Here is a 27,695-nt window from a genome sequence, read left to right as displayed (position 1 = left end):
TGCCCTGCCATCCTGCCTTCCTCATGTCCATTAAAAGTGCACAAAAGTGCAGTTTGCATCGTGCACTGGATGCAAGTCGGCATATTCCGTCATCGCGCCGCGTTCTGATTAAAAAAAAAAAAGTAGCAAAAACAATTTTTTGTGTTGATTTTTTTTTTATGTTGACTCACAAACAGCAACGCAACATCAGTAAAAAGCAGCGTCCTCCGACTTTTTTTATCCACATATATACGGTGCGAGGGGGGTCGGGCGAGTGTGCAATAAAAAAAAAAAAGAAATTCACAGATTCGCAGGAAAAAAATTCACAGCAGCAGAAACTTAAAATAATTAAAAAAGTGCACTGCGAAAATTAATCGGTGAAAAAACTTGGACGGATACGGTTCGCGAATTGAAACGCTCCCGCGAAAAAAAATATCAAACTCAAATTGAAAACTTGATAAAAAAGAAGTTTGACAAAAAAGTGGAAATTCTGTGCAAATTGAAATAATTAAGCAAAGTGTATCAATTATTCGCCAAAATAATCATTAAATTAATCAATTATTAATTAATCACATCATATAATCTAATAATTCAAATATTAAAATCTATTATCGTACTCTAAAATATTCAAAATAATCACAAATTATTAAAAAGTGCAAAAAAAAGAAAGAACAAAAAAATCTTAATTTAAAGTGAAAAAGTTTTGGATTGTTGAACTTATTTTACAAATTGGCAGATTTTTTAAGTGCAAAAACCGTTAAAGTTTGAAAAAAATTTCAATTTTGTTTCACAAAAACTCTTTTTAAAAATTAAAAAAAAAAACTATTGACTTTGAAATTTATAAAAATTTAACAAAAATCTTGAACATTTTTTAATTTTTCACATTTTTAAAATAAAACAAAAAATATAAAAAGTTATCAAAAACTGAAAAGTCAAATTAAATTTGAATAAAACATTTTAAAAAATTCCAAAAAATGGATAAAGTGTAAAAAATAAAACTTTATAAACTTAAAACATTACACAAAAGAATTAAGTACTTATTAGGACAATCGGACAATATTAATAAGTTATCAAAAAATCTTTAAATTTAAAAAATATAAAAAATACTTAAAAGTATAAAAAACTCAAAAATTTAAAGAAAATATCCATAAAATTGGAATAAAAGTGCAAAAAACTTGAATTGACAGTAAAAGAAAATTGATTAAATTTTTTAAAAAATATCAAAAGTTTTTTAAAAGATTCAAAAAATTAAAAAAATATTCAAAAAATTTCAAAAAACATTAAAAGTTTTTTAAAAACCAATAAAAGTTTTTAAAACTTATTAAAAACTCAAAATAATTAAAATTGACAAACAAATCAATAAAATTCAAAAAAAAAACTAAAACAATTAAAAATATTCAAAAAAATCTGTAAAAATTTGTGAAAAAAAGCTTGAAAAAAGTTCAACAAAATTACTTAAAAAAAGATTAATGGAATCCAAAGTTAATAAAATACTTGACAATAAAAAGTGAAACATTAAATATAAAAAAAATATAATTTACACATAACCACAATTAAAATATATATCATAAATATCAATAACTCATTAAATATTCAACTGAATATTCACGTTAATAATTACCCAAAAAATATATATTAAAATACACAACATACAACAATAGGATTCGCATTTTAATTTTCAACAGGAAAAAAAAGAAAATGTGAGTTTAACGGACAAAAATTTGAATAATTTTTGTGGATGGTGATCACGCAAAGTCTTACCAAACATATTTATTTATTATATTATAAAACATAATTATTTGAATACTTTGTAAAATTTCCAATTTTAGTAAAGTTGTTTCCTCAATTTGAGAGATTTTAACTTTACTAACTTTTAAATAATTAATCATATTTAATTTATATAAGACTTAACCTCAATGACTATCATTGAGGTTTTATTGACTTCATTTTTGTCCAATTTTCAGTATGTATTGTATCATAATTTGACAAATTTAATGATTTTGTAGAAATAAATGTCTTTATGACTTTATAAGTGATTTCATGACTTTGAGAAAGCCAAAAGGTTTTGGTGTCCAAAAGTCAAACTTAATAAATTAAAAACCTTCTTAATTTATTACTAAGCTAAAATTCAACTTACTTATAAAGTCATGAATTTACACGCCTGCTTTATAATAGAAAACAATTCATAGTGTCTTGTCTTTTTTGTAAAGATTTATATTTTTATATTAATATCTATGAAATAAAATCATATCAAATGTTACCCGAATGATACTCGGTGAAGAATAGATTGAAAATAATTTATTTGGTCTGGTGTGAGTCTGTTTTTAAGTCGGATAATTTAAAATCTTTCAATTTACAACTTTGCATTCAAAGCTACTTCAAGCAGAGCACAAAGTCAATCTCGAACTTTGTATGTAGTTAAGTCGATTGATTTGACATTTTGATGCAAAATTTGAGTTGACTTCGAGCTCTAACTCCAAGTACTCTTTTAACAAAAACTCAAAATACGGCAATTTATTTTTAATTTTTCCCAAGCTTAGTTATCGAGTTTTCAATAATTCTTTGTTTAAGTTATGTAGTTGATAGTACCTACATCAAGACTTTCTAGTCTCAATCTCCAAAATTGATCGAGACCGAAGCTTCTGGAAATTATACTCAGATCATTAAAAGCTTGTACTTATCATGACTTTTAGTATGAAAAATTAATTTTGATCTTTAATGAAAATCTAAATTCGTTATTTGAATATTTCGAACTGCAGTCAAAGTTTAATTATTTAATTTCATGACAAATGTGACTACTAAATGTGATTTTTTAATGTCAAATTGATGGAAACAACTCTAATTTATTAATATTACAATTTCCAAAATATGAAATTTTCTAATAAAATCTTTAAAATTTCTTTAATTTATCTTCTTTAGATTACAACAATACCCAACAAAAACTTATAATTTATTCAACAGAAAATAGTAAAAAACCAGCAGCTTCAATAGAAAAAAAAACTACAAATACAAAAGGATTTAATTTTTAATTTTTTTCTGAATAAAACAGAAGAAAAAAGAATTTAAAAAAAACTACACAAAACTACACACAACTTTCTGGACGATTCTCCTAAGTGACGCCAACAACAACAACAACTTAAGCTAAGTGAAAAAGTTTAAAACTTTGTAAAAAAAAAGCGCAAAAAAAAAGCTCGAAAGCAATTCGAATTTTTCGCAAATTTCCTAATCGAGGGCGAGAAATTTTCGATAATCGAGTGTTTGGCATCATCGCGGTGAAGAGCCAGAGCACAACACATTATCACACTGACACCGGAACAAACAGTATAAATTATTACCATATTCCATATAGATAACATTCAACTAACACACACAAAAAACTTTTTTATTTAAAACTTTTAAAAATCACACAAAAATACGAGAAAAATTTTTAATTTCAAAATTTTAATTGCTGAAAAAATTTCACAAAAATTTTTTAAGCAAGGACACAAAAAGACAATAATTTTTAACAATACATATACCCCCCAACAAACCCCTTAAACACACATAACAGTTTGATCAAAATATCAAAAAAATAATAAAATATTTCAAAACTCACAAACACACACAAATAATTACACACACACACTCAAAAAAACTTATACAAAAACTGACATTCACTTCAAAAAATTACAACAAAAAGTAACAAATTTGAAATTTGAAACTTGAAAAAATAAATTTGAAATTTAAAAAATAAATTGAAACTTAAATTTTAAGTAATTAATTTGAAATTTTAAGAAACAAAAAAAAAGCATTAAAAAATTATCAAAATTTGAAAATTAAACATTTTTAAATTCAAAAATTAAAAAATAACAAGAAATTTAAATTTGAAAGTAAAATATCGAAAGTTTTTTAAAAACTTTAATTTGGTAAATTTAAAGACAATTTTGACAATTTTAAATTTGAAAAAATATTAAAAGAATTGTTTTAATTTTTATTAGTCATCAAAACTAATAAAATTTGAATTAAATTAAAAAAAATTAAATTTATTTTAAATAAAAGTTTCAAATTTTTGAAAAACACAAAAATTTCAAACACACAAAAACCAAAAACAATTTTCGAAAATTCTTAAAAAAAAAACAATTTTTGGACAATATTTAAACAAAATTTATAGAAGAAATTGAACGAAATTTGCGAAAAGTTTGAACAAACTAAATAAAAAACAAACGTATTTTTTGTTCCTAAATAAATTGCAAAATTAAACATTGCAAATTTGATATTTTGAGAAAGTATTTTACGTAGACTTTGGTTAGAATTAAATTTAAAAATTTTAAGAAAACATAAATTTCATTTAATTCAAAAACTTTAAAATATAACTTTATTTCAAAGAATTTAGATCCATTAAAATTTTTTGAATTGATTTAAAATCAATTAAAGTTTAGCAAAAGTTTAATTTCATTTAAATTTAGATTCATAAAATTTTAGTATCATTTTTGAAACTAAAATAAATTTAGGAAAAACTGTTAAAAATTTAAACAAATTTAGAAACAAACAAAAAGCAACTTTAGAAAAAACTGAAAATAAATCAACTTTTACGGATATAAAAAGTAACAAAAAGTACAAATTTAGGATTAAAAAGCAACTAAAAAAAGTTTAAAACCAAATTTTTAGACAAAAATTAAATTAAACGTTAGAAAAATAACAGAAAAAATTTGAGACTGTTTTGGAATATTTTGGGAATTTAAAGTAAAAAAAGATTTAAAAAAATTCAAAATAAATTGAAATAAAATTTTAATTTTAAAAAATTTTAAAATTAAAACTTTTTAAGTCAATTAAATTTTGAAATTTCAAAACTTGAAATTTAAACTTATTAAAATATAAAAATTTAATTTTATCCAAAAAGAAACTCTTTTATTTGAAATTTAAAAAAACATTTTTGAAGAATTTTAATTTTGAAAAGTAAATAAATTTAAAAAAATTGAACAAAATTTGTGTAAATTAAAAACTTTTTCTAACGTTTAAAATAATAAATTTTTCGATGTAAAAAATTCAGAAAATAAATTTTTGACAACCAAAAAAAGATGAAAATTTAAAATAAAAGAAATTAAAAAATTTGAGATGTAAATTATTTAAAAATATAAAAAAAAATCCTTTTGTTCGGTTGAGAGACCCACAACACAACTACTAAGTTTAAATTATTCCACAATAAAAAAGCAACAAAAAACACTTAAACAATAGCAAAAAAAAGCCACAAACGAGCAAAGCTCAAAAATAATTGAAAGAAAAAAACATAAAAAATTGAAAATAGTCAAAAAAAAGTTTTAAAATTTTTCATAAATAAAGGAAAATTTTTAAAACTTTTTTTCCGTTACAAAATAAGAAAATAAACTTAACTTACAATAGAAAAGGAGAATTTTAACTTTAAGTTATAAGTCAATTAATTGACTGTACAGGATTTGTATTTTTCTGTTCTTTAAAAAACAAATAAAAGAAAAAAAAACATAGCAAATAATTAAAAATTTTCTCAATTTTATTCGCAATAGTCAACCAAATCTCTCAACTAAAACAAACAAAAAAGGAACAAAAAACGACAATTTTAATGACAACAAAATTGAATTTCTTGTAAATATTGATAAAAATTTTGTGAAGTTTGAAATATAAAAAAATTATAAGAAATTTTGAAGAAAAACAATTGAAGGAATTGTGGAAATTGGAGGATTTATTGTTAGTTAATATAGGAAATATAAACTTAAATAATAACTGAAATATTTAAAAATAAGGCTAAAGTTCTCTGAAAACAAGTAAATTGAAATTTGAAAAATTTGAATTAATTTTCAAATTAAAAAAAGGTCAAATTAAATATTAACAATTTTGAAAAATTTAAAATTGAAATATTCAAAATTTTAAATTGAAATATTCAAAATTTTAAATTGAAATTTGAAAAATTTAAATTGAAATTTGAAAAAACTCAAATTGAAATTTGAAAAATCTCAAATTGAAAATTGAAAAAATTCAAATTGAAAATTGAAAAAATTCAAAGTAAAGAAATTAAAATTTTAAATTAAAGTTGGAAAATTTAAACAGAAGTTTAATAAATTAAACTGAAATTTGAAATCTAAAATTAAAAATTAAAATTGAACATTTTTTTCAACACTAATTTTTAAAATTTGAAAAAAAACTTTTAAATTTTAAAAAATTGACAATTTAAATTTATGAAAACAAATTTTAATAAGAAATTAAAATTTTCAAAATTGAGAAAACTTAAATTAAATAAAAAATTTAAGTTAAAATATCAGAGTCAAACTTAAAAGAGAACTAAAATTATTCCATAATTCATATAAATAAATATATCACTGTATTAAAAATAATAATAATAATTTTAAAAATAAGGAATTAATTGTTCAATTTAAAGAATAAAATATAAACGCACGGGCTAAGAAACTAAAACGATTAGAAAAATTATTTAAATTATAAGTCAATATATATATCATATAAAATACCAGTGCACACTCATAATTTGTGTAATAAGGCGAGGTGCAATTTAGATAATTAATAAAAATAATTTATAAGAAAATTGCTGTAAAAAAATATTAAAAATTCACTAAAAAGTAGTGAAAAATAAGAAATTTAAAAAAAGTGAACAAGGGTTTCAAAAGTGAAAAAATTTGAAATTAAAAAAGCATTTCTGACGATAAAATCAAATAAAAATTTTGATAAAAATTTAAAAATTAAGCAAAAAAAAAACTCAACATTTTGTGATACTTTTGGCCTAAAACAAATCAAACTTAAAAAAATAACATTTCGACAAATTTCTATTTTATAAAAAACAACAAAAAAAGACTTGAAAAATATTTTTGGCATAAAAAAAGATAAAAAAAATTGTTCAGAAACCCTCGTGCCTTTGTCATTGACCTTAAAACAGAAGAAAAAGGAGAAAAATTTGTGAATTGTAATTTTCTGAATGTTTGAATGTCTGCGTGATTGTCTGTGACTGTATTTGTGTTTACTCAGCATACATAAGGTAAATTTGAAAGGTAAAGAAAAAGAAAAAGGAAAGGAAAAGTTTGCAACTGATCGGATTTTTGGAATTTAAAATAAATATTTTTTATTTGAATTGAAAATTCGTGAATTTAATAAAAAAATTTTTAAGGATTTAAAATTTAAAATTTTTTTAGAAATCAATTTTAAAGAAATTGAAATTTGAAAAATTTAATTTGAATTTAATTTAATATTTTTTCAAATTAAAAAATTCAAATTTGAAAATTAATATTAATTTTTTGAATTTAAAGGAATTTTAAAACATTTAAAAATTAAACCTAAACAAAATTAAGTTGATAATTTGAATAAAATCTTTGAAATAATTCAAAAAAATTTTTGATAAATTATTTAAAAATCCAAATTTAAAACTAAAAAAGTCAACTTTTGAAAATAAAATAAATTAAATTTAAAAAAAATTTAGAAAATTTTGAGCACAAAAAAACATTTTTGAAACAAATAAAAAAAGAAACAATTTTTGAAACAAAACAAAAAATTTAAAAACGAAAAACACATTTCAAGGAAGCAACAAAAAGTACAAAAACAAAACTAAAATAAATTTTTAGAAAATACAAAAAAATTAAACTTTAGAAAAATAACAAAACTAAAATAAAATATTTAGGAAAAGTAACAAAATTGTTAAAAAAGAAAGAGAAAAATTGTTGAAAACATTTTTAAGTTTATTAAATAAATTTTTGAAATTTAAAAAAATTGTAAAAAAATTAAAAAGAGACAAAAAATTGTAAAACAAAATTAAAAAATAGTTGATAAGGAAAAGCCGTCACGTCACTTAAAATAAACATCTTCAAATCACACATTCGACAAGAATTCAATTCAAATTGATAACAACAGAAGCTGAACTTCAACTAGTGCTGGTGAGTCAAATGTTAAATATTAAATTTTGTTTAATTGTTAATTTTTGGAATTTTAAAATATTTTCAATTTTAATTTTTTTGAATTTTTATTTGTTAAATTTTTATGTTTTTTAAAATTTTATATTTTTAGATTTTATATTTATTTGACATTTGATTTAGGGTTTATTTAAAAATCATACTGAGTATCGACTGCTGGGGGAGGGGGGGTCAATTTTTAGTTAATAGATCGCAAGAACTTAGAAGAATTTTTAAATATTTTTCAAAAAAACTCTAAAAAATTGAAGATTTTGTTCCAAAAAGTGCTATTGGGGTGTTGACCCTCAACCCCTATTATTCTCCCTTGAATACACCTTTGACTGGCATCTACCCAGATCAAACAATTTGCAGAAAAAGTATGAAATCCCTCCTCACACCTTCATAACTCTAGCCTGGAACCAGATTCAATTAAAATCATCCAAAAGCCTCCAAAAAGTCAATTTTCCCCGCCAATCCCAAAACTCATCAAACGCAGTCATTTGCTGTATAAAAATCATCCCTCCAAAATCGAAAAAATTCTGCAATTTTTCCCTCAATTTTGATGCACAAAAAGTGCATTTTCAATATTGCATCTCGCTGCACAACATCCGATGCACATCAAATAAAAAAAAGAAGTTTTTACAAAATGGCGGCCCATCAAAAAAGTCGAAAATTTCCGCTCAATTTTTTGGTGGGGGATATTCGCAAAAATGCACTTATTTTTCGAAAATTGATGAAAATTTTCACACATACGAATGTGAATTGTGCACACATTTGTGCATCTCCAAAATAATAATGCGTACACGCACACAACTGCAATCTTTGTGTGTGTTAGTGAGGAAATTAAAAAAAATATTGAAAATTTTGCATTTTCTGTGCTGGCTTGCAGCATGGACAAAGAGAGTAAAAAAAAATGACATAAAGGATGAATGAGATGAGGGAAATAGGGACGTGAAAGGATGAGGGATGAGAATGCACAAAAGAGGGAATTAGAAAGATAAAAAAAGGGTTGCGTTGCTGTTTCGGACGAGGAAAAACTTTTACTGCGTTATTAAAAATTGATGAATGTGAAATGATTTGAAAATTATTTAACTTTCACATTAGACGCAATTAGCTGCAATTAATGGGAAATTAAGAAGCGAAAATTGATAATTTTTTGATGGCTTTTCGGCAGTTTTTTGATCATTTTTTAGGAAATTTCAAATCTGAATAAATAAAGCTTTATTTGTTGAAATTTGAATAAATAGCAATGAGACTCTAGAAGAATCTAGACATTGAAATTGATTCGAATTATGTTTGTAGTCGATTCAAGATGTGTTGATGATCAATCGCAAGTTTTCGACAATTTTGATCATTTTCAACTCTTAACGATGATTTGCTGTTACTTTTTAATCAGTTTTTGATCATTATTTCAAGTTTTTTGATGTTTTGTGAACATTTAAAGTCAATTTTTCAATACAAAGTACAAAACGAGCTTATATAGTCTGCAAAATGATCATGAAACTTAGAAATTTTTACTTATTTAACTGCTCGTATAGATGAATTCATATACTTTCTCAGATGGCGTCTGTAGTTGCATCTACCACTGACAACTAGGATTTTCAATGCTGATACAAATTCTCAATTCCGGAATTAAAAACTCTTCTGGGTACCCATTCCAGTTTCCAATACTGAATTCCCAACTGTGATTATCAATAGTTTTTATTTATTAATTCTTGGGCTTCCCGTGTAATAAGCATTTTAATATGTTAATAATCAGATTGATAAGTTCAACAATACTGTTGAATAACGTTTCTATATTATTGAGTAACGGCAAAAATTGACTGTAGGAAATTTTTCACGGAACACAATTGATTAAAAAATTTCAATTCCAATGAAGAAAATATGCTTAAAATAGTATTGAATGAGAATGAAATCTTTGGATTTATTTAAAATTTTCTTAAATCATCCGGAAATATTATCTAAACTTTAAGCGCTACAATTTAAGCTTGATCCATATTTAAAACTATATTATAATGTATAAGCAGGTATACAAAGCATTATTATCGACAGTATCTTTGTGCATAACGCAGACAGTTGAATACTCTAGATGTTAACACTTGTATTCGTTAGATAGATGTTATATCTCGTTTCAATTATTTAGTCAATTACCATGGATTAATTTAATTAAAAGGACTTAGATGATAAATTTACGGCTCGTGATCCGAACCTTCCCAACTGAATTGTGAAGCTATAAATCCAAAATACTAAACATAAAGCAGAATTGATTCTGAGTTATCGACATATTTTATAAAACAGCATATTTTTCAAATTTGAAAAAAAAAAATTTGCAAAAAATCTAATTTTGTTTTCTGACGCACCAATGAGCCGCGGCATTAAGTTTGAGATAGACCATACTTCATGGACCATCAAAAATTCATCCAATCATATTCTCAGTCCATGAAAGCCTGTTCATTTTATTTCAATTAAATTTATTCCAAAATGTCTTTATTTTGCATATATTTATCATAAAACAGCAATCTCAACACTCTCATTGACTTGATTTATCATTTCATCACTCTACAAACTCAGACAAGCTTTCTTCTCAATGTTGCATTTTCCCTCAACAACAACAACATGAAAATTTGATTAATAAACAAAAAGCAATTTTGAGAGTAAAATTTTCACTTTAAAATGAGAGTCAAAACATCTCAAAATCTGCCTTGTGAGTCTGAGCATAATTGAAGATTCATTCCTTTTTTTGAGAGAAAATCATAAAAAATTTTAGTCGAGACAAATTTTTCCAAATGACTGAAAAAAAGGAAAATTCAGCTTTTCACCGCTTGAGGCGCTGTGTGCAGGTTATTGGAAAATTCGGATAGAAAATCTACTCAAAAATGAAAATTTTTTAGACACAAAAAAAGCCCAAAAAAAAAGTTCAGCATCACATGTGAGGATCAACAGCCATGCGCCACATCTCCTTCAACACATCCACAAATACATGCACAAAAAGAAAATTTACAAAAAATTTCTAAAAAGTTTTAAGAAAATTTTCTTCGCGACTAATTAGGGGAAAAAGTCTTGAAAGGAAAAATTCTTTTGAAAAATGATCAACAAGACGCACACAAACATCTTCGACTTGACTCACACACACAAACATAACGAGAGAAAAACCATAAAATTTTCTTGAAGAAAATGCGCGAAAAATGGAGAAAATTTTTCCTCCTTAGCAATAAGAAAATATCTCGCGAACCGCTGAAGCGGCGAAAAAAAATGTCTTGAAGAAAAATTTCTTCGTGGTGTGGAAAATTTCAAATTTTTTTTTTTTGTGCTTGCTGTTGCTGACTTGCTTAAGAAAAATTTCTTGTTGAACGAGGCAATAAGATAGTCGCTCATCGGTCGGGTACCTTGCAGTCGGTCTTGGCGGTCCCGTGTGACAACAACAAGAGTTGTTTAAGACATTCCTTTTTTCTTACTGAAATATGGGATTTTTTTTTTGCTTTTTTGAAGAAATAGTTTGACTGAAAAAATTGTGTAAAATTGTGAGGAATAGTTTGAGAAATCTTCAAGAAAATTGTGAGAAATGTTGCAAAATTGGATTAGAAAAAATTAAAAGAAAGTTTGAAATTTTGTGAAATAAACTGGAATAATGTTGAAATTATTAAAATTTGAAATTTATGAAATTTAAATAAATTTTATAGTGTGACAATTAAATTTGAAAAAAATTATTGAAACAAGTTTTAGAAAAATAATTTGAAATCTTCACAAAAACTGTTAATGTTCTTGGATTTTTGAATTAAAATCCAAATTCATAAGATTTGAAAAAAAATGAAATCACTTAAAAATTGAAGACAAAGAAATTTTAAAATAGTGGAAAAAATTGAAATTTTGAAAATTAAAAATTAGAAAAAGTATTGAAAAAATTTCAAATCGAGGATAATGTCTCTGTAAGTCTGATTTTATTATTTTTTTCATATTAAAAATTAATTCTGTTTAGTTTAGTTTATTTTTTTCATTCGATAATTATAATCTGAAACTATAGTTATTTGTGTTGAAATGTTTCAAATTTACGAAAATTGTAATTTGGGTGAATTAAAAAAATTACAAAATTAACTTAAAAATAGTTTTTTTTTAAAAAAATAATTAATTGTGTAAGCGTTCAAAAATGGTGTTGAAATTTACAAAAATAAATCTGCACTTTTTTGATAAAATTTAACATTTCTAAATTAAGAAATCCAAAAATCTAAAAGTATTCAATTTAGTTAAAGTATATCAGATGCTATAGAAAATGGCATTTTTTAAAGACTTATGAATTTCGAAGACTCAAAGTCGTCTAAATTACGTTCCGATCTGTAACCGAAATGACTTTGACTTGATCTCATAGTCACACTGTTTTGGTATTGTATTTTGGATCATTTTATTAGCTAACTTGTGCTATTTGCGAATTAGTCTATTTTCACATTTAAAATGAAATTATTAAAAATAATTTATAGAATTTTTAGATTTTTAAAAAATTTATTTTTACGATTTTCAATTTAAAATATTAGCAACAATCAGAAATTCTCCTCAAAATAAGTTAATAAGGATATTAAGAAAGCTTATCTCACATTCTCAAAATTAAGTCGATGTGAATATTAAAAGCAAGAAATAAATGGTTTTTTAATTGCTCTTTAGATCATTTTTTTGAACATTATATACAACTTTACCTATGAATAACTGCAAAAAAGTTGAGTTTTTAAAATTAAATTTAAATTTGAATAAAATCTCATTTTTAACCAATTTTCTCAAACTGCACAAATTTGACTTAAAAATTCCTCGCCTTAAATTCAAACCCTCTACAGGACTTTCAACTTAATTCAATTTAGTGTTCTTGACCCCTTTTTGTGTATCAATCCTCATTCATTATTCTCATAACTGTAAATCAGACTAAAAAAAATCTTTCTGACCGTTTTTTTTTGTTCTGTGTACCTGTGAGTGTCTGACATGAGAAATTTTTGGGAAAGGGATGTGCTGCATATGGCACATGAAAATTATCGATTATTTTACATATGTTTTGTTTTATGCTTTCTCTTTCTGGCGTTGCCTGCTGCTCTGCATCTACAAATTTAATGTCTGTGATGAGAATTTTTGGGTTTTTTAGGCTTTTTTTTGAGGTTTCGGAATTAATAAATTATGTATTTTTTGGGAGTTAATTGTTTAAAGGTTTAATTGAACTTGAAGGCAATTTTGAATGAGATTTGAAAAATTTCTGGGATTTTTAAAGGTTTTTCAATAATTTTGAATGGACTGAGCTTAGAATTGACTTAGATCTTGTAGAAATTAGTCTAAATTACATGAATCGGTCAGTTTTGATGCAAATTTTATGCCAACTTTGAGGATTGAGAAAATCGGTAGAGTTATCAGTCGGTTTCATGCATCATGTCTTCTTATTAACTTTAATAACCTTACAGATCAACTGTAATTCACCAGCAACCTAAGATAATATCTGTGGATGGCTTACACTTTCAAATTCAGAATAATAAGTGCAATTCTGTATTTATAAGTTCTCTGGTCCTTTAATCAAGTATGGAGATCAAGTCAAATGAATTTTCATCAATTTTAATAATTTTTTGATCAATTTTGCACCTTTGACTTGAGCCTTCATTAACAATTCAGGCCAATTCTTTCAGATCCTGCTAGTTGTCCTTGTCATGATAAATCTGCTGAAAATGTTTGAATGCTAAATTATTTACCAGAATTAAACAAATTGTCAATATCAACCAAATCCTTTAAAACATCCCCAAAAAAAATAAGAAAAAAAATCTAAAAATCAAAAAACCCCACAAAAAAACTTGACAACCCAAGACAGCAATCACTAAAAAGAAAACTTAAAATAAATGAATCATTCAATGATCGAAATGGAAAGAAATCTGTCGAAATGACTCACGAAAAAAAAAGTTTCCTTTTCAGATAAAAAAGACTTGAAATTAAAATAAATCGTTTTTGAAGAAGTAAGAAAAAAAAACTTTTCAAATCCAAAAGACTTGGCTGCAAAAAGACTTAAAATTAATTGAATTCAGAATATTGAAGAAAAAGTGTTGAAAAAATGTCAATTTTTTTGTTGGAGTTTTGTGCTTTTTTAGGGGAAATTGGTGGAAAAATTAGAATTTTTTTGGGGTAATTTGGGGGTCAATTAGGGGTCCAATGGTGGTGTATGGCATGGTAGAGTATTGTAAGGTACAATTTAGATACACAACAGGTATGATACAATTATACCAAATTACCGTATTAGGTAAGGTACAGTCGAAATGTGGTTAAATGATACACATTGTATGGCAATGTGGTGTATCTGCACCGTACCAATGGTACACAATATATTGATACAGTATAGTAGTACAATGGTTCGGTATTGACCAATGATAGTCTACAGGAGCACAGTACACTATATAGTGGAATACTCAGTGAAAAGCGGGATTAATTAGTCAAATAACCACCAATGGTACAATGAAGCATCTGAAGTGGTGTCTTAAAGTCAAAAAGTCTTGAAACTTTTTGTTGATTTCAGCTGAATTTTCGATTTAATTTGAATTCTGTTCATTTATCACGCTACAGATTAACGAATTTTATTTGAAGATTATTGACAAAATTCTCAAAATTTATATTGCTTTACACAGAATCTCACTTCCCATTGACCGTAATAAGTAAACAGATCCTTAAGAATTTGGAAACATTTTTGTGGATCAACATCCAAATATTCACAAAAAATCCAAACATTTGAAGATAAAAAAGTTAAAAAAATCTCAGAATTCTTCAAAAAATCCTCGCAAAACTTAACAAAAATATTCAAGACAAAAAAATGAAGAAAATTCTCACAAGAAAAAAAGGAAGGAAAAACTTCTGAGAGGAAAAATCTTTGAAGAGAAAAATGAGAGGCAAAAGAAAATTTCCTTTCAAAAAAAAAGAAAAAAAAAATGTCTTGAAAAAGTTGAAATGAATGAGTGACTTGGTTTGGATTTCTTGACTGTCAGTTGATAATTCAACGTCGTCCAAGACACACAACACGACCGACTTTTCACATTTTTTTTTTGTTGCTGTTCGTCAAGACGTTTTTTTGTGTTTTTTAATCTCTGGAAAAATTCTTAAAAATTCTCGCGAGAGTGAAAAATAAAAAAAAGAAAATTTTTTGGTTTGAGAAAATTTTTGAAGTGAGAAAATGAAAAAAAGGAAAATCTTTTTTGAGAGGGAAAAAAGTTTTGAAGAAATTGAGAAAATTTGAAATGATTTTTGGAATATTTATGAAGGAATTTTCCCTCGACTCAAAGGTCAGTTTGGATGGGAGGAATAATGCGTGGAAAATTACTTTTTGGAGGGAAAACTTTTGAATGTTTTGGAAATTGTTTTTATAATTTTTAAATTTTTTTATATTATTTCTTTTTATATTTTTTGTTTTGTAAATTTTTTTTTTTTTTTAATAATTTAAAATTATTAAACGTCAATTTTAAAACTTTTGGTTAATTTTTTAAAATTTAAATTTTTCAAAGATTTTAAAAATTTATAATTTGTATTAATCTTAAGAATTCAAATATTTTTAATGTTTTAAAAGTTTAGAATTTTTAGTAAATTTTAAAATTTTGAATTTTTATTAAATTTTGAAATTTTGAATTTTTAAAAATCTTTTAAAATTTAGAATCTTTAAAAATCTTTTATTTTTTAATTTTTTCGTCAAAATTTAAATTTTCTTTAAAACTTAAAACTAAATTTTAAAATTATAATTTCAAGTTTTTAAATGAATTTGTTTACGTTTTCAATTAGATTTTAAAATTATCAAAAATTGAAAATATCCTTTAAATTTATTTAAAATAAAAAATTGCAATAGGTATTATTTGTTTTATAAATAATGAAAATTTATTTATTTTTAAAAAAATTACTAAAACTTTTATTTATAATTATTTGAAATCATTAAGAATTTTAAAAATAATTTTATTTAAATAATTAAATATAAATAAATAAAAATTTAATTTCACTTTTTCAAATTTTTTACTTTTTCAGAATCTAATTTAAATCAATAAAATCTTCATCAAATTACAAAATATTCAGCATTAACTACTGAAATTAGTGTCAAAATACACTAAATTCGAAAATCAAAGTTCAGCAACAATTTACAAATTCTTCAAATTGAAAGGTCTAAGAATCTTCAAAGAACCTTTAAAAGGCAAAAAAACATCTAAAAATTCCAAAAAATCAGGAATTCAAAACCTTCAAAAAATTCAAAAGTAAGCAAAATAAATTCACCGTCAGCATTTAAAAACTTAAAAAGTTGTGCATAATTTAGTGAATTAATTAATAAAATTTAAAACAATAATTAAATAAACAATCGGAAAACAGTGCTAAAAACTAGAAATTTTTAAGAATTAAAACTGAAAAAAAGATTTAAAAATTCTTAAAAAAAGTTAAAATTATAAAATTGTAAAAAATAGAAAATTTAAGTTTAAACCTTAAACTTAAGATAATTCTCAAAATAAGCCAGAAAATTTGCCAAAAAAAACTGAAATTTCTTCAAAAAAAAAAAAGTTTAAAACTTTAATTTTAAATAAGAAGAAATTTAAAAAAAAGGCGCAAATTTTCAATTTAAAATTGGACTTGAAACTTAATTGGACAATACAAAATAAGTTTAAAAATTCACTAATTGGACAGAAATTAATGACAAAAAAGTGAATTAAAAAAGACAATTAAATATTCATCATAACCTCACATAACCTAAAAATAAAGTGAAATCTTCAAGTTTAAGTCCAAAGCTACTGCAATAAAATAATTAAAAATCCATTAAAAATCTCTACAAAAAGTCAATAAAAAAGTGACTAAAAATTAGTCAAAAAAATCTTCAAAAAATCATTTTATGTCCCTGGATATTCAGCAACAGCACTTCAAGATGAATTCAGATTTCTGGCCACAAGCACGTGGTCCACCCGTCTCAACAGCTACAAACCTTAATTTTCCATCAATGATGGATACAACTAGTGCTGATTATCTTAATAATACAGGTAGAAATCCACAACAACAACAACAACAACCTCCACAGCAGCAACAAGCTGCAACTGGATTTCTTAATAATAACAATAATAATAATAATAATGAAAATAATAATGTGGACATGAAGGAACACCTCATGTCACAATCGACAGATCAAAATCTTCAAAATAATTTTAATTCACAAGCCAGTGGCTTCTCAATGACTCAACAGCAGCAACAGCCGAATGGACAAGCTCAGCCGCAGCAGCAGCAACAACAACCACCACCATCGGCGTCACCTGGTGCTGAGAATTCATCGCCTGAGGCTAAGTTCAATGCTGACAAGTTGGTGAATGAGATTCAGGTGAGTTTTGACTATTTTTTTATGGAATATTTGAGGATTTATTTTGGTTTGGACATAATATTATTGCTGGTTTGAATATTTACGTGAAATTCGATGAAATTCGTACGTAAAATTCGATGAAATTATTACGTAAAATTCGATGAAATTATTGCGTAAAATTCGATGAAATCCTTACGTAAAATGTAATAAAATCCTTACGTAAAATTCGATGAAATCCTTACGTAAAATTCGATGAAATGCTTACGTAAAATTCGATGAAATGATTACGTAAAATTCGATGAAATGCTTACGTAAAATTCGATGAAATTGTTACGTAAAATTCGATGAAATGCTTACGTAAAATTCGATGAAAAGCTTACGTAAAATTCGATGAAATAAATACGTTAAATTCGACGAAATACTTACGTGAAATTCGATGAAATCCTTACATAAAATTCGATGAAATTCTTATATAAAATTCGATGAAATGCTTACGTAAAATTCGATGAAATTGATACGTAAAATTCGATGAAATCCTTACGTAAAATTCGATGAAATGCTTACGTAAAATTCAATGAAATGCTTACGTAAAATGTAATAAAATCCTTACGTAAAATTCGATGAAATCCTTACGTAAAATTCGATGAAATAGTTAAGTAAAATTTGATGAAATGCTTACGTAAAGCTCAATAAATAAAAAGCATCAAAAATCAATATTTAAAGCTCCAACAACATCAAAAATTCATCACAAATTTTCACTTATTAAAGCTTCATCCAAAAAAAGCACAAAAAACTTTTACAAAACAAACTAAACAACTCAACAGAAAATTAATCTATAAAATTTTCTCCATCCTTAAAGCTGAAAATAGTTTTTTTTTTATCATTCGGAGAACAACAAAAAGAAGAAAAATCAGCAAAGACAACAAGCAAAACTTTCTCGCCTAACCCAATGACTGAGAAATATTTCAACGACAATTTATATTGCTAATTAAATAAATTACAGTCGAAAAAATTAGATTATTCGACCCTTCTGCTAAGCGATGCTGCTTTCTACGTAAATATGATGAAAGTTATTGTCGGTTGAATGGTCACACAATGTGGATGTGAGAATGGACAAAGAGAAATTTTGGCGGGTAAAATTATCATTTTTGGAAAGGCATTGGCATGCAAGTGTGCAACAGTTCAGTAAATGGAACTGATTAGTCGAGATTGGGGTTCGATGACCTTAGATATTTCAAACTATTTAACCCTGTAAACTTCAATCTGGAGGGGTATCTTAGATTCAATTAAATGGCATATGAACCCCATCCTAAGCTCTTTCTCGGCTTGCAAACAAGACTTTTATGTAAAACTTGTAAGTGATGCTTGAACGTAAACATTGTACGTAAAACTTTGACTATAACATTGTACGATAAACTTGTATGAAAGAATTACTTAGACTTATATTTGCTTAGATTCACCACAATTACAATTGTAATCGGATGAACAAATATTGCAGATTAATCCTTAAAACTTAAAGTTTAATTAAATTGTTTGCACCTTGAATTCTTCTAATGGACTTCACATCCCATCAAATGACCCAATATATGCTATGTAAGCCTTTAAAGCAATATAAAAACATTTTAAGCAATATAATGTACGTAAAACTTGTGTGTAAAAGTTGTGTACAGATATTGTATGTAAAAATTGTACGTAAACATTGAATGCAAAACTTGTACGTTAAAATTATAAATATACTCAAATCTCCCAAAATCATTACTTCAAAATCCCATTCCATTTACTTAAATCTTGTACAAAAAGGCTTGCATTTTTAAGAAAAGCTTGTTTGCAAATATTGCACGAAAAATCCTTGAAAGTTTCCTCAAATGCGTCTTATCTCCTCCATCAACATCCTTACTTACATCTCAATACAACATTTTTTCTCATCCATACCTCCCCGAAGAAGCTCACAAAGTACAGAGAAACAAAAAAAATGTTCATTTTCCATCTCCTCACTTCGCCAATTTTTTTTTCGTTCCTTCTTTTCTTCATTTCTGTCCGCTCGCGAAGCAGTGGCCAACTTCGGCCATCCTCGACTTTTTTTTCTCTTAGAATCTTTTTTTTTTTTGCTATTTCCTTTTTTTTCAATTTCCTTTTTGCAGCAAAACGCCGCTCATTTTCTGCGCTTGCCCCTTAAACCGTTTACAAAAATTTTTTTTATTGTACTTACTTCGCACATCTCGCCAGTCGTAAGGATGGACTGTGTATATACTTTATTATGTGCTTTGCCTTTTTTTCATTCCTACTCTCAGCACAGCTACACAATACACACAGCTAAATGAGCACCTTCTTCTTGTCTTTTTATTTATTTTTTTTGTGCTGTATTTTGCTGTTGCTGGTGCTCGGTGCGTGGCCCACATTAAAAGAGATTGTTGGGAGGATGGGAGGACTCGAGTTGATAGGCGAAGTTCCTTTTTTATTCTGCAGGAAATAAAAATAATAAAAAAAAAAGTTTTGTTGCTGTTTAGCGGAAGAAAAAGACAAGAAATCGACCAAATGGGAGGCCTCGAAAAAGTTTTTTGTTTTGCTTCTTCTTCCTTATTTTGTTTTGAATTTTTGAAATTGTTGTTGATTGCTTTGGATATTTTTGAAGCATGAATTCCTTACATTTGTAATAAATAGAAGAGTTTTAGAACTAAAAATTGTAAAAAAAATTAATGAAAATTGTCAATAATTTAAACTTTTTTTTATCAATATGTGTCTTTATTAGTTTTGGAATATATAAAACAATCTCAAAAATGCTTAACACGAGCCAAGAATTGCTGGAGTCATGAAAATGCTGTTTAACTAATTCCTTTTTAATCCAAAATCTGAAATTTTAACTAATACCCAGATCCTGAAAAATTGTACAATTGTAACACTGATCCATACATTTTCTGAAGAATTACCAATCATTATCGCCCTATGTCATGTTGTTTTTGCAGCGCCATGACCCATTTTTCCTTGTGGATTGTAACCAAGGGGGATATAACAGATCAGAGATGATTGTGTCCACATATAATCTCAGAATTTTTGAAACATTACTAGGGTGATCATTTAATTTCTGCTAAATTTAGGCACTTTATAGACATTTTTGGAAAAAATCGGGGAATTTTTAAGTTTGGCCTTATTAGGATTCTTTTGGACAATTTTAAGTCTAACTAGAAACATAACGTTAGAACTAACACTGGAATAAAAGCATGTAAAAACGTTCTAATTCCAAAAATACAGTAAATCGGATAACTGTGGATGTCAAGGCAAGGAAGCAGCCGATGGTTGCCGTAAGCATTCCTTTACCTCTAACACTAAAGAGCCTATACCGTGGCCAAAAACCCAAAAAGAGATTTTTTTAAAAAAATATCCAATTTTTTGTTGTAAAATTACGTAAAATTCCAAAGCTAGTGCTAACATTTTGCGGCTTTTTAAGTTGGATGAGGTGTGCCTTGATGCAAAAAGGTTGATCATCACCGCTACAACACTTACATATAGCCAAAATTGATAGCCAACAAGACATAATATGCCTTTTTTTCTCAGAAAATCTAAAGAACCAACCAAAGCTTGAAGCCGACTTGAATTTTATGCGAAATTGAGTCGACTTTTCTATTCAAAATCCGAGCTAATTTCGAGCTCTGAATTGATAATTCTAAAGATAATGAACCATTAAGCAGCATTATTACTAATCAATGATCACATTTTGAGTTTTAGATATTCATCAGTAAATGAATATGTAGAAAAACAAATGAATGGACCGTCAGCCAAACAGTTGGACTGACAGATGGCTTAAATTGATCATCCAATCTCAAAACTATAAATGTCACATCAAACTATCAACAGAACTATTCAAATTTCTACCTGAAAATTCATTCCGTCCACAATCTTCAGAAAAACCGTTAAAACATCCAACAACAACAACAATAAAAACCTTCGCTCACTAGAAACAATATTAAAAAAATCCTTTATTTGTGTACGAGTAATAAAAATAAAAAAAGTAAAAAAAAAGTCCCCTCGACCCGAGGTCCACCCGAAGACTCAACCGAAGGAGAAACAAATTTTTTTTCCACTGCAAATTTTTTTCCCTCACGAAAAATTTTTTTTTGCTTGTAAAAAGTCGAGGAAAAAAAAAGTTTCTTGTTGTTGTGTTTCTCTCAATTTTTTTTTTGTGTCTTACTTCCTTCATTCCTTCCTCGACTTGTATGTGTCCGTAGTTGTGCGCGCGAAAAGGGATGGACAAATGAGAGCGCTTTTAACAGAATTTTTTTTTGTGTATTGCTGAATGAGAATATAAAAAAAAAAAATGTTGAGAAATAAAAATCCTGCCTCCTTGTGGCTGCCTTCGTCCTCACACCATTGAGTGTATTTTTTTCAATTTCATGTCCCGTGCAAGGAACAGAAATGGGAGGGAGATATGAACAAAAAAAATCTATGTGGTGTGAGTAAGCATGAAGGGTGCTTCTTTTATGCTGCATACGTGGACTTCTTTTTTTGTTGCTTTTGTTCCTTAATTCTCTTTTGACTCTCTCTCAGAAACATTTTTATTTTTTTAACTTATTGTGAGGATGAAATGAAAATGAATATTTTTTTTTATTACATACGTGCATGCATGCATGAGTTGCTCTTTGTGTGCATTTAGAAGGAAGTACTGTGGATGAGTTGAGGAAAAGGAGAGACAGGGATGGATGAATGGGGTTCATCTCTTGGTTGCTGGGGACAAAATAGGGTTTAAGGCAAATTATCAAAAATATGTTGAGTGCCCTAATAGAGCCTTGATGCAGAGTTGAAAGGACTTTTGGAGCCTGGATGCCAAAGTTGATAATTTAAGTCAACTTGACGTTGATGACATGATTGACACACTTACTTGGCTAGACGTACAGATCAACTGGGATCCTATCTTAACTTATCTTCTGTCAACTTCTACCAATTACCAATCCCAAATGCAATACTGTTCTGACTGACCCGTATAGCATAAATTGATCAATCGATCAAAATTCCGGTCCCAGACCGGTATGTCTCTGGTTTGATAATACTTTAAAATCCGGCCCAATGTGAATCCCGGCCTGTCGTCGGATTTCGGATCAATTAATCGACTTGTGCTATTCTGGTGCTGCCTTGACATTAATTACATTTTAACCATATCCATGTAATAAATTGAGTCACATCCTAACATCACATAATATAATGCAACACTTAACCTCCCATTAGAATGGAAAAACTGAATATATAAAATCCTTCAGAACCCCTGACAATCCACCAAGACATCCCCCACACCCCCATCCCATTTACTACCAGAAAATAAACATTCTCAATAAAACTGAAACAATTGAAAGAAAATGAAAAAAAAAGGTAAAATAAAATGTAATTTTTGTGAGAGACCGTCCACATCCACAACCACCTCACCCATCCCAGTTGCCGATTCTCATCAAAATAATTTAAACATTAGTAAATTTTCTTGAGAGAGAGAAAAAACATTTTAAAATGAGAGAAAAATTTTTGAGAGAAGAAAAAATGCTTTTTTTTGGGTATGGGTGAAGATTCTTGTGAATTGGTGGTTGTTGTGATGGTTTGAGGGGTTGATAGAGGTACTGTGTATTGGATATATAGTTTCTTTTTGGTTATTTTAGTAAAAGGTTTGTTCTAATTTCATATGGATAAGGAATATAGAACTCTCGAATTATAGGGATATGGATCAAGAATAACGGGTCCCTTAGGTCTTAAGATAGTTGGTCTTAAGCTATACCAATGATTTAGTTTATGGTATATTTTTGGTGATTCCAGTTACTTTGTGAACTCAGTCATATATAGGAGCCTGTGATATCCTTACTTAGACAGCAAATACAGCCAAATGATGTAGTAAGTTTATTAATATACTGAAAGTTCTAAAGACAGGGACCAAGACTACTTAATCTCTAAATCACACAAATAAGGTTGAGGTCTGGATTCTAACCTTGAGAGAGGCTTAGATATTACAATGTCGTGAACATTGTGCGGATTGTGGTCATTAGGAATGACTGGGTCGTTTGGTCATTCAGATTAAATTTCGTAGCATGTCAGCCACACCCTGGTGATCGATTAATCGACTTGGGACCATTCGGTTCGGCTTCTCATGGCTATCGGGTACATGTTCTCACAAAAAGTAGTCATAGTTCCTAGTGCCTAATACTCGGCAATACAAGTCTTATTCTCGTACTATGAGAATCACCTATATGTGGCTCTATAGCCCTGATACCTTCTTACTATGAAGGAGATTGATTACTATAAATATCTAAAAATGGTACCTGTATTACACTTTATACTGAGAACCTCTTAAAACACCCAAAATATGAATATGTGATCCATACCTATGATCACATACCCCATCACCCCCCACAACACCTCCCATATGTTATCAAAGTTGAAAACTGAGTAAAGCTCCCAAAAAAAAAATGAGTAAAAATTCATGACTGCATTGTTTCAGTCTCTCCTCGTCCTTTCAGCCTTCCTCAGTCATATCCACAATAATTTTTATTTATTCTGTTCAGTTCCTTAATTTCTCGCATTTTTGTTTTATTTCTGTCTTCGCGCGGCACCACCACCATGCACAAAATAATTTCTTTTTTTTTATATTATTTTTTATAAAAATGTACATCGTACACACAACTACATCCACAAGATTGAAGTGTTTGTGGATGGAGGGACAGCAAGTAGCAATCAGCCAGCAATGCCGAAAAAAAAAGAAGGAAGGCAGTGAATTTGAAATATAAAAAAAAGGGAGAATTTTTGTTCTCGAGACTTTCTCGTTCGTTTCTCGCCTTTTTCTTTCCCTTTTTTTTCATTTTTTTTATGCTGTGTGTGCCTGTGTGTTGTTGCTGTACATAGAGAGACTCACTGTGTGTGAATGTACAATAAAGCGGAGGAGCGGTGGAAGGAACAGAAACAGAAAGAAAAGTGCCTTTTTGTATTTTATTTTTTACTTTTTTTTTTGTATATGGAAAAGAAAATTTAAAAAAAGAAGTCGTAAAAAGAAAAGTTTCGAACAGAAAGGGTGAAACCTTCAAGTCGTTAAGACGTCCAGTTGAGCGGTGGAATAAATTTTCACTTTTTTTTAATTCATTTTCGGTTGTGAATCGCGAGAAGAAAATTTTAAATTTTTTTTTATAAGGAAATTTTATATTTTTAAGAATATAAAAAGAGATTTACATTGAACGATAAGGAACAGAATTCAGTTGAATGTTGATGATTGTGGACTGAGCAAGAAAGTTTTGAAATTAAAAAAAATATTTAAGAATTTTTTAAGAAAAGTGAAAAAAAAATATTTTCTTAAAACCGGAAAAAAATTGTGAAAATAAAAATTACAATTTTAAAAAACTATTACGAAAAAAAAAAATAATATTTTTTATAAAAATATTGAAATTTTAAAAATAAATCAAGAAAAATTTTAATAAACCGGCAAAAAACTAGAAAAAAATAAATTTGAAATTTCCTTGAAAAAAAAATTATTTTTACAAAGAAATAAAATTTAAAAAAAATAAAATATTAAAATTGAAAAATATATAAATTACTAAAAAAGTGAAAACTTGTTTAAAAACTTAAAAAACCGGACAAAAAAAAATTATAGTAATTTTTTAAAAAAGTTTATTGAATTAAAAAATAACATTTCTACAATTGACAAAAATAAACAGCAAAAGCATAAGAAATTGAAAATAAAGGAACAAAACATTAATTTTGAATATTGAAAGTTAAAAAAATTGAAAATTTGAAACTCAAGTAAAAGTGATAAAAAATTAGAATCATTTAAAAAATTGAAAAAAAATATCTTCAATGAACTAGAATTTCAAAATTTTATGAAATAGAAAGTTAAATCAACAAAACAAAGACTTCAATATGATTTTGGATACAGAAAGCGTAACTATAGATTTTATTCTAAAATCCTAAAAATTGTGTAGATTTTCAAAATTTTTACTGAAAAATTTTTGTTTTTAATTTTTTGTTTTTGATTTTTTTACAGTATTTTTTTATTTTTATTTTTTGGAATTAACAGATGAAAAAAATAATACTTATCAACTAATTTTTTAATAAATCATTTGATTGAAATATTTTGAATGTTGACTTAATTAATTTAATGTTAAAAAAGTTATTCTGAAGCAAAATTCATTAGTTTTTAAGAACTTGAATTTACTTTATTTTTGACAAAAAAAATAAGTTTTAATATAAAATAATAATTTCAACGACAAAATACAATTTTGCGGATAAAAATTTAAAGAAATAGAACAATTTTTAATGTTTATTTCAATATATTTCACAAAAAAATATTGAAAAAAATAACTTTTTTATTTAAATTCATATAATAACAAGGAATCAAGTGATTTCTTTATCCAACATTAAAAAAATATTAAAAATTTGTAAAAATAATTTATTTTTTTGAATCGAATGAATAAAATTCAACCCAAAATCTATCAAAAAATAAACAATTTGATAACACATTTTAAATTTAAAAAAGCATTAAAACTTAAAAATCATCGAAAATTTCAAAAATTCAAACCAGCAACGTCGCCAAACCAACCAAACCAAAAAATCCTCCAAAAAGCACCTCAAAAAAGAAATTCCCAAATTTTTATATGTCAAAAAATATTTCTTTTAATTTTCTGTCCAGCAGCAGCTGAGTCGTTCGAACAACACACCGTCAATAAACGAACGAACATTGGAAGAATGCTGGTCAACCCTTCAACGAGTGAGTTGGCATCTGTTCCGTTGTGTATAGTACTCTTCCACAGTGAAGACCAAACCAAAAAAAAAAATCAGAAATTTTTGTTCTCCCCTCTCAATTTTTTTTTTTGTTATTGTTCCTTTTTCGGATATGAAGTTTAAGGAAATATTTCCAAAGATTCTCAAAATTTTGTCGGCTTCTGTGAATTTGGGAGGATTTATTGTGATGATTTGGGATAGTTTTGAGAAATTAATGAATTTATTTAATTTATTTTTTTTTAATTTTTTGAATGATTTTCCAATTTTTGTTTAAAAATTAAGATTCTAATTTTATATTTTTTTTTAATTTCAATTTTTAAAAAATTGATAAATTTGATAATTTTTCAAACTTTGACTTCAAATTTAATAATTTTAAAATTATTAAAACCTTCAATTTTATCAAAAATATAAATAAATTTAATAATTATTATTTTAGAAATTCAAAAAGTTTTAAAAATCAAATATTTTATTAGCTTTATTCCTTTTCAACTATTAAATTCATATTTTAGAAACATTCAATAAATTAATTCTTATTTATTAAATTTTTTAAAAGTTTAAATTAAAAGTTAAATATTTAGAAATTGAAAATATTTTTTAAAAAAATTCTGAAACCAAAAAACATTTAAAATTATTAAATATTATTTATTTTAAATCAACAAATTACATTTTTAAATTCTCAAGATTAATTCAAAAATATCCTTAAAATTCATCACAAAATCCATCAAAAATTCACATAAAATTCTTCAAAATTTCTTCAGAAAATTTCCACAAAAAAAACCTTTAAGAACCCCCCAAAAAACACTCCAGAGCTCTTTAATGAATATATTTTAAAAATTCCAATTTACACACACATATCTGCATAAAAGAATAATAAGAACAATTCAGACAGCTCACGCACGTGTGTGCCGTTAAACAAATAACATAAAAAAAATCTACTCTCAATTCAGTTCTGTTTTCATTCTCATCCTTTTTTGTGCCTTAAAACAAGAAGAAAAATGAGAGACTTTACACATATTCATGTGTGTATCGCATGATATAAACTGGAAAAAACAAGTTTTAGGAACTGAATGAATTAGAAAATTTTAGTTTTTAAGATAAATTGAGGTCAATGATCCTTTTTTTATTTGAGTAGTTTGCATAGATTTTTGGGAATTTGAAAAGTAGTTTGGACTTGTTTTTCTGAAATAGCTTTCTAACTTCACTGGCCTTACACTGGGCATACAGATCAATGTATCCCTATTCACTTCATTTAGATGATGACATAAGCTGGTTCATTTCCTGGCTAACAATTTTAATTAGTTCATATTAAGGACAATACTGTGTTTAAATCAATTTAAAGTTCAATGAATTTTATTCAACATTTTTCGACAGTTTTAAATTTCAATTTATTGAAATCAAGTTTTATTAAATCTCAATTTACAAAAGTATAGAAAAGTCAATAGAATTGCCGATCATGTTGTTTTTGGGAACTGACAATTGTTCATCCAAGATATAATATTGCTATAAGTTGCCACAAAACTATTAGTTCTGAAAAGGCTTCTTAAAAATCGTGATAAATTGTGATATTTATGAATTCAGCACTTACAAAAATTCTAAGTTATTTTTAAATTTTATTTTGAATTTCAAATCTTTTATTTTATGTTATTTTATATGATATGATTTATTTAATTTTAAATAAAAATTATTATTATTTTTAAACAAAATTATTATATTCTTTTATTTACTTAAAAAGCAATTTAACTTATGATTTTTTATTTATTTAAAATTTT

The 27,695-nt window shown here is 26.2% G+C and overlaps 1 protein-coding gene across 4 annotated transcripts in view; it reads left to right on the top strand.

Annotated features, from left to right (window-relative positions):
- The first annotated feature begins 16,478 nt into the window (after positions 1-16,478).
- dati (zinc finger protein datilografo) overlaps positions 16,479-27,695 on the top strand; it is a 30,534-nt gene continuing 19,317 nt past the window's right edge. For 2 of the 4 annotated variants that reach the window (XM_070645591.1, XM_070645589.1), the window contains exons 1-2: positions 16,479-17,211; positions 25,835-25,912. In XM_070645591.1, coding sequence (XP_070501692.1) covers positions 16,735-17,211; positions 25,835-25,912 — 555 coding nt within the window. In that variant the 5' untranslated portion in view covers positions 16,479-16,734. Of the gene's footprint in view, positions 17,212-25,050; positions 25,087-25,834; positions 25,913-27,695 lie in introns of those variants that run through there. The other 2 variants (XM_070645590.1, XM_070645592.1) reach the window with 2 other exon arrangements.

This window comes from Chironomus tepperi, unplaced genomic scaffold (genome assembly GCF_022539635.2).
Source record: "Chironomus tepperi strain 1889 unplaced genomic scaffold, CSIRO-AGI_Ctep_v1 contig_354, whole genome shotgun sequence".
Classification (NCBI taxonomy): Eukaryota; Metazoa; Arthropoda; class Insecta; order Diptera; family Chironomidae; genus Chironomus; species Chironomus tepperi.
Note: the sequence above shows the minus strand (reverse complement) of the source record. Positions and strands in the feature narration are given on the sequence as shown.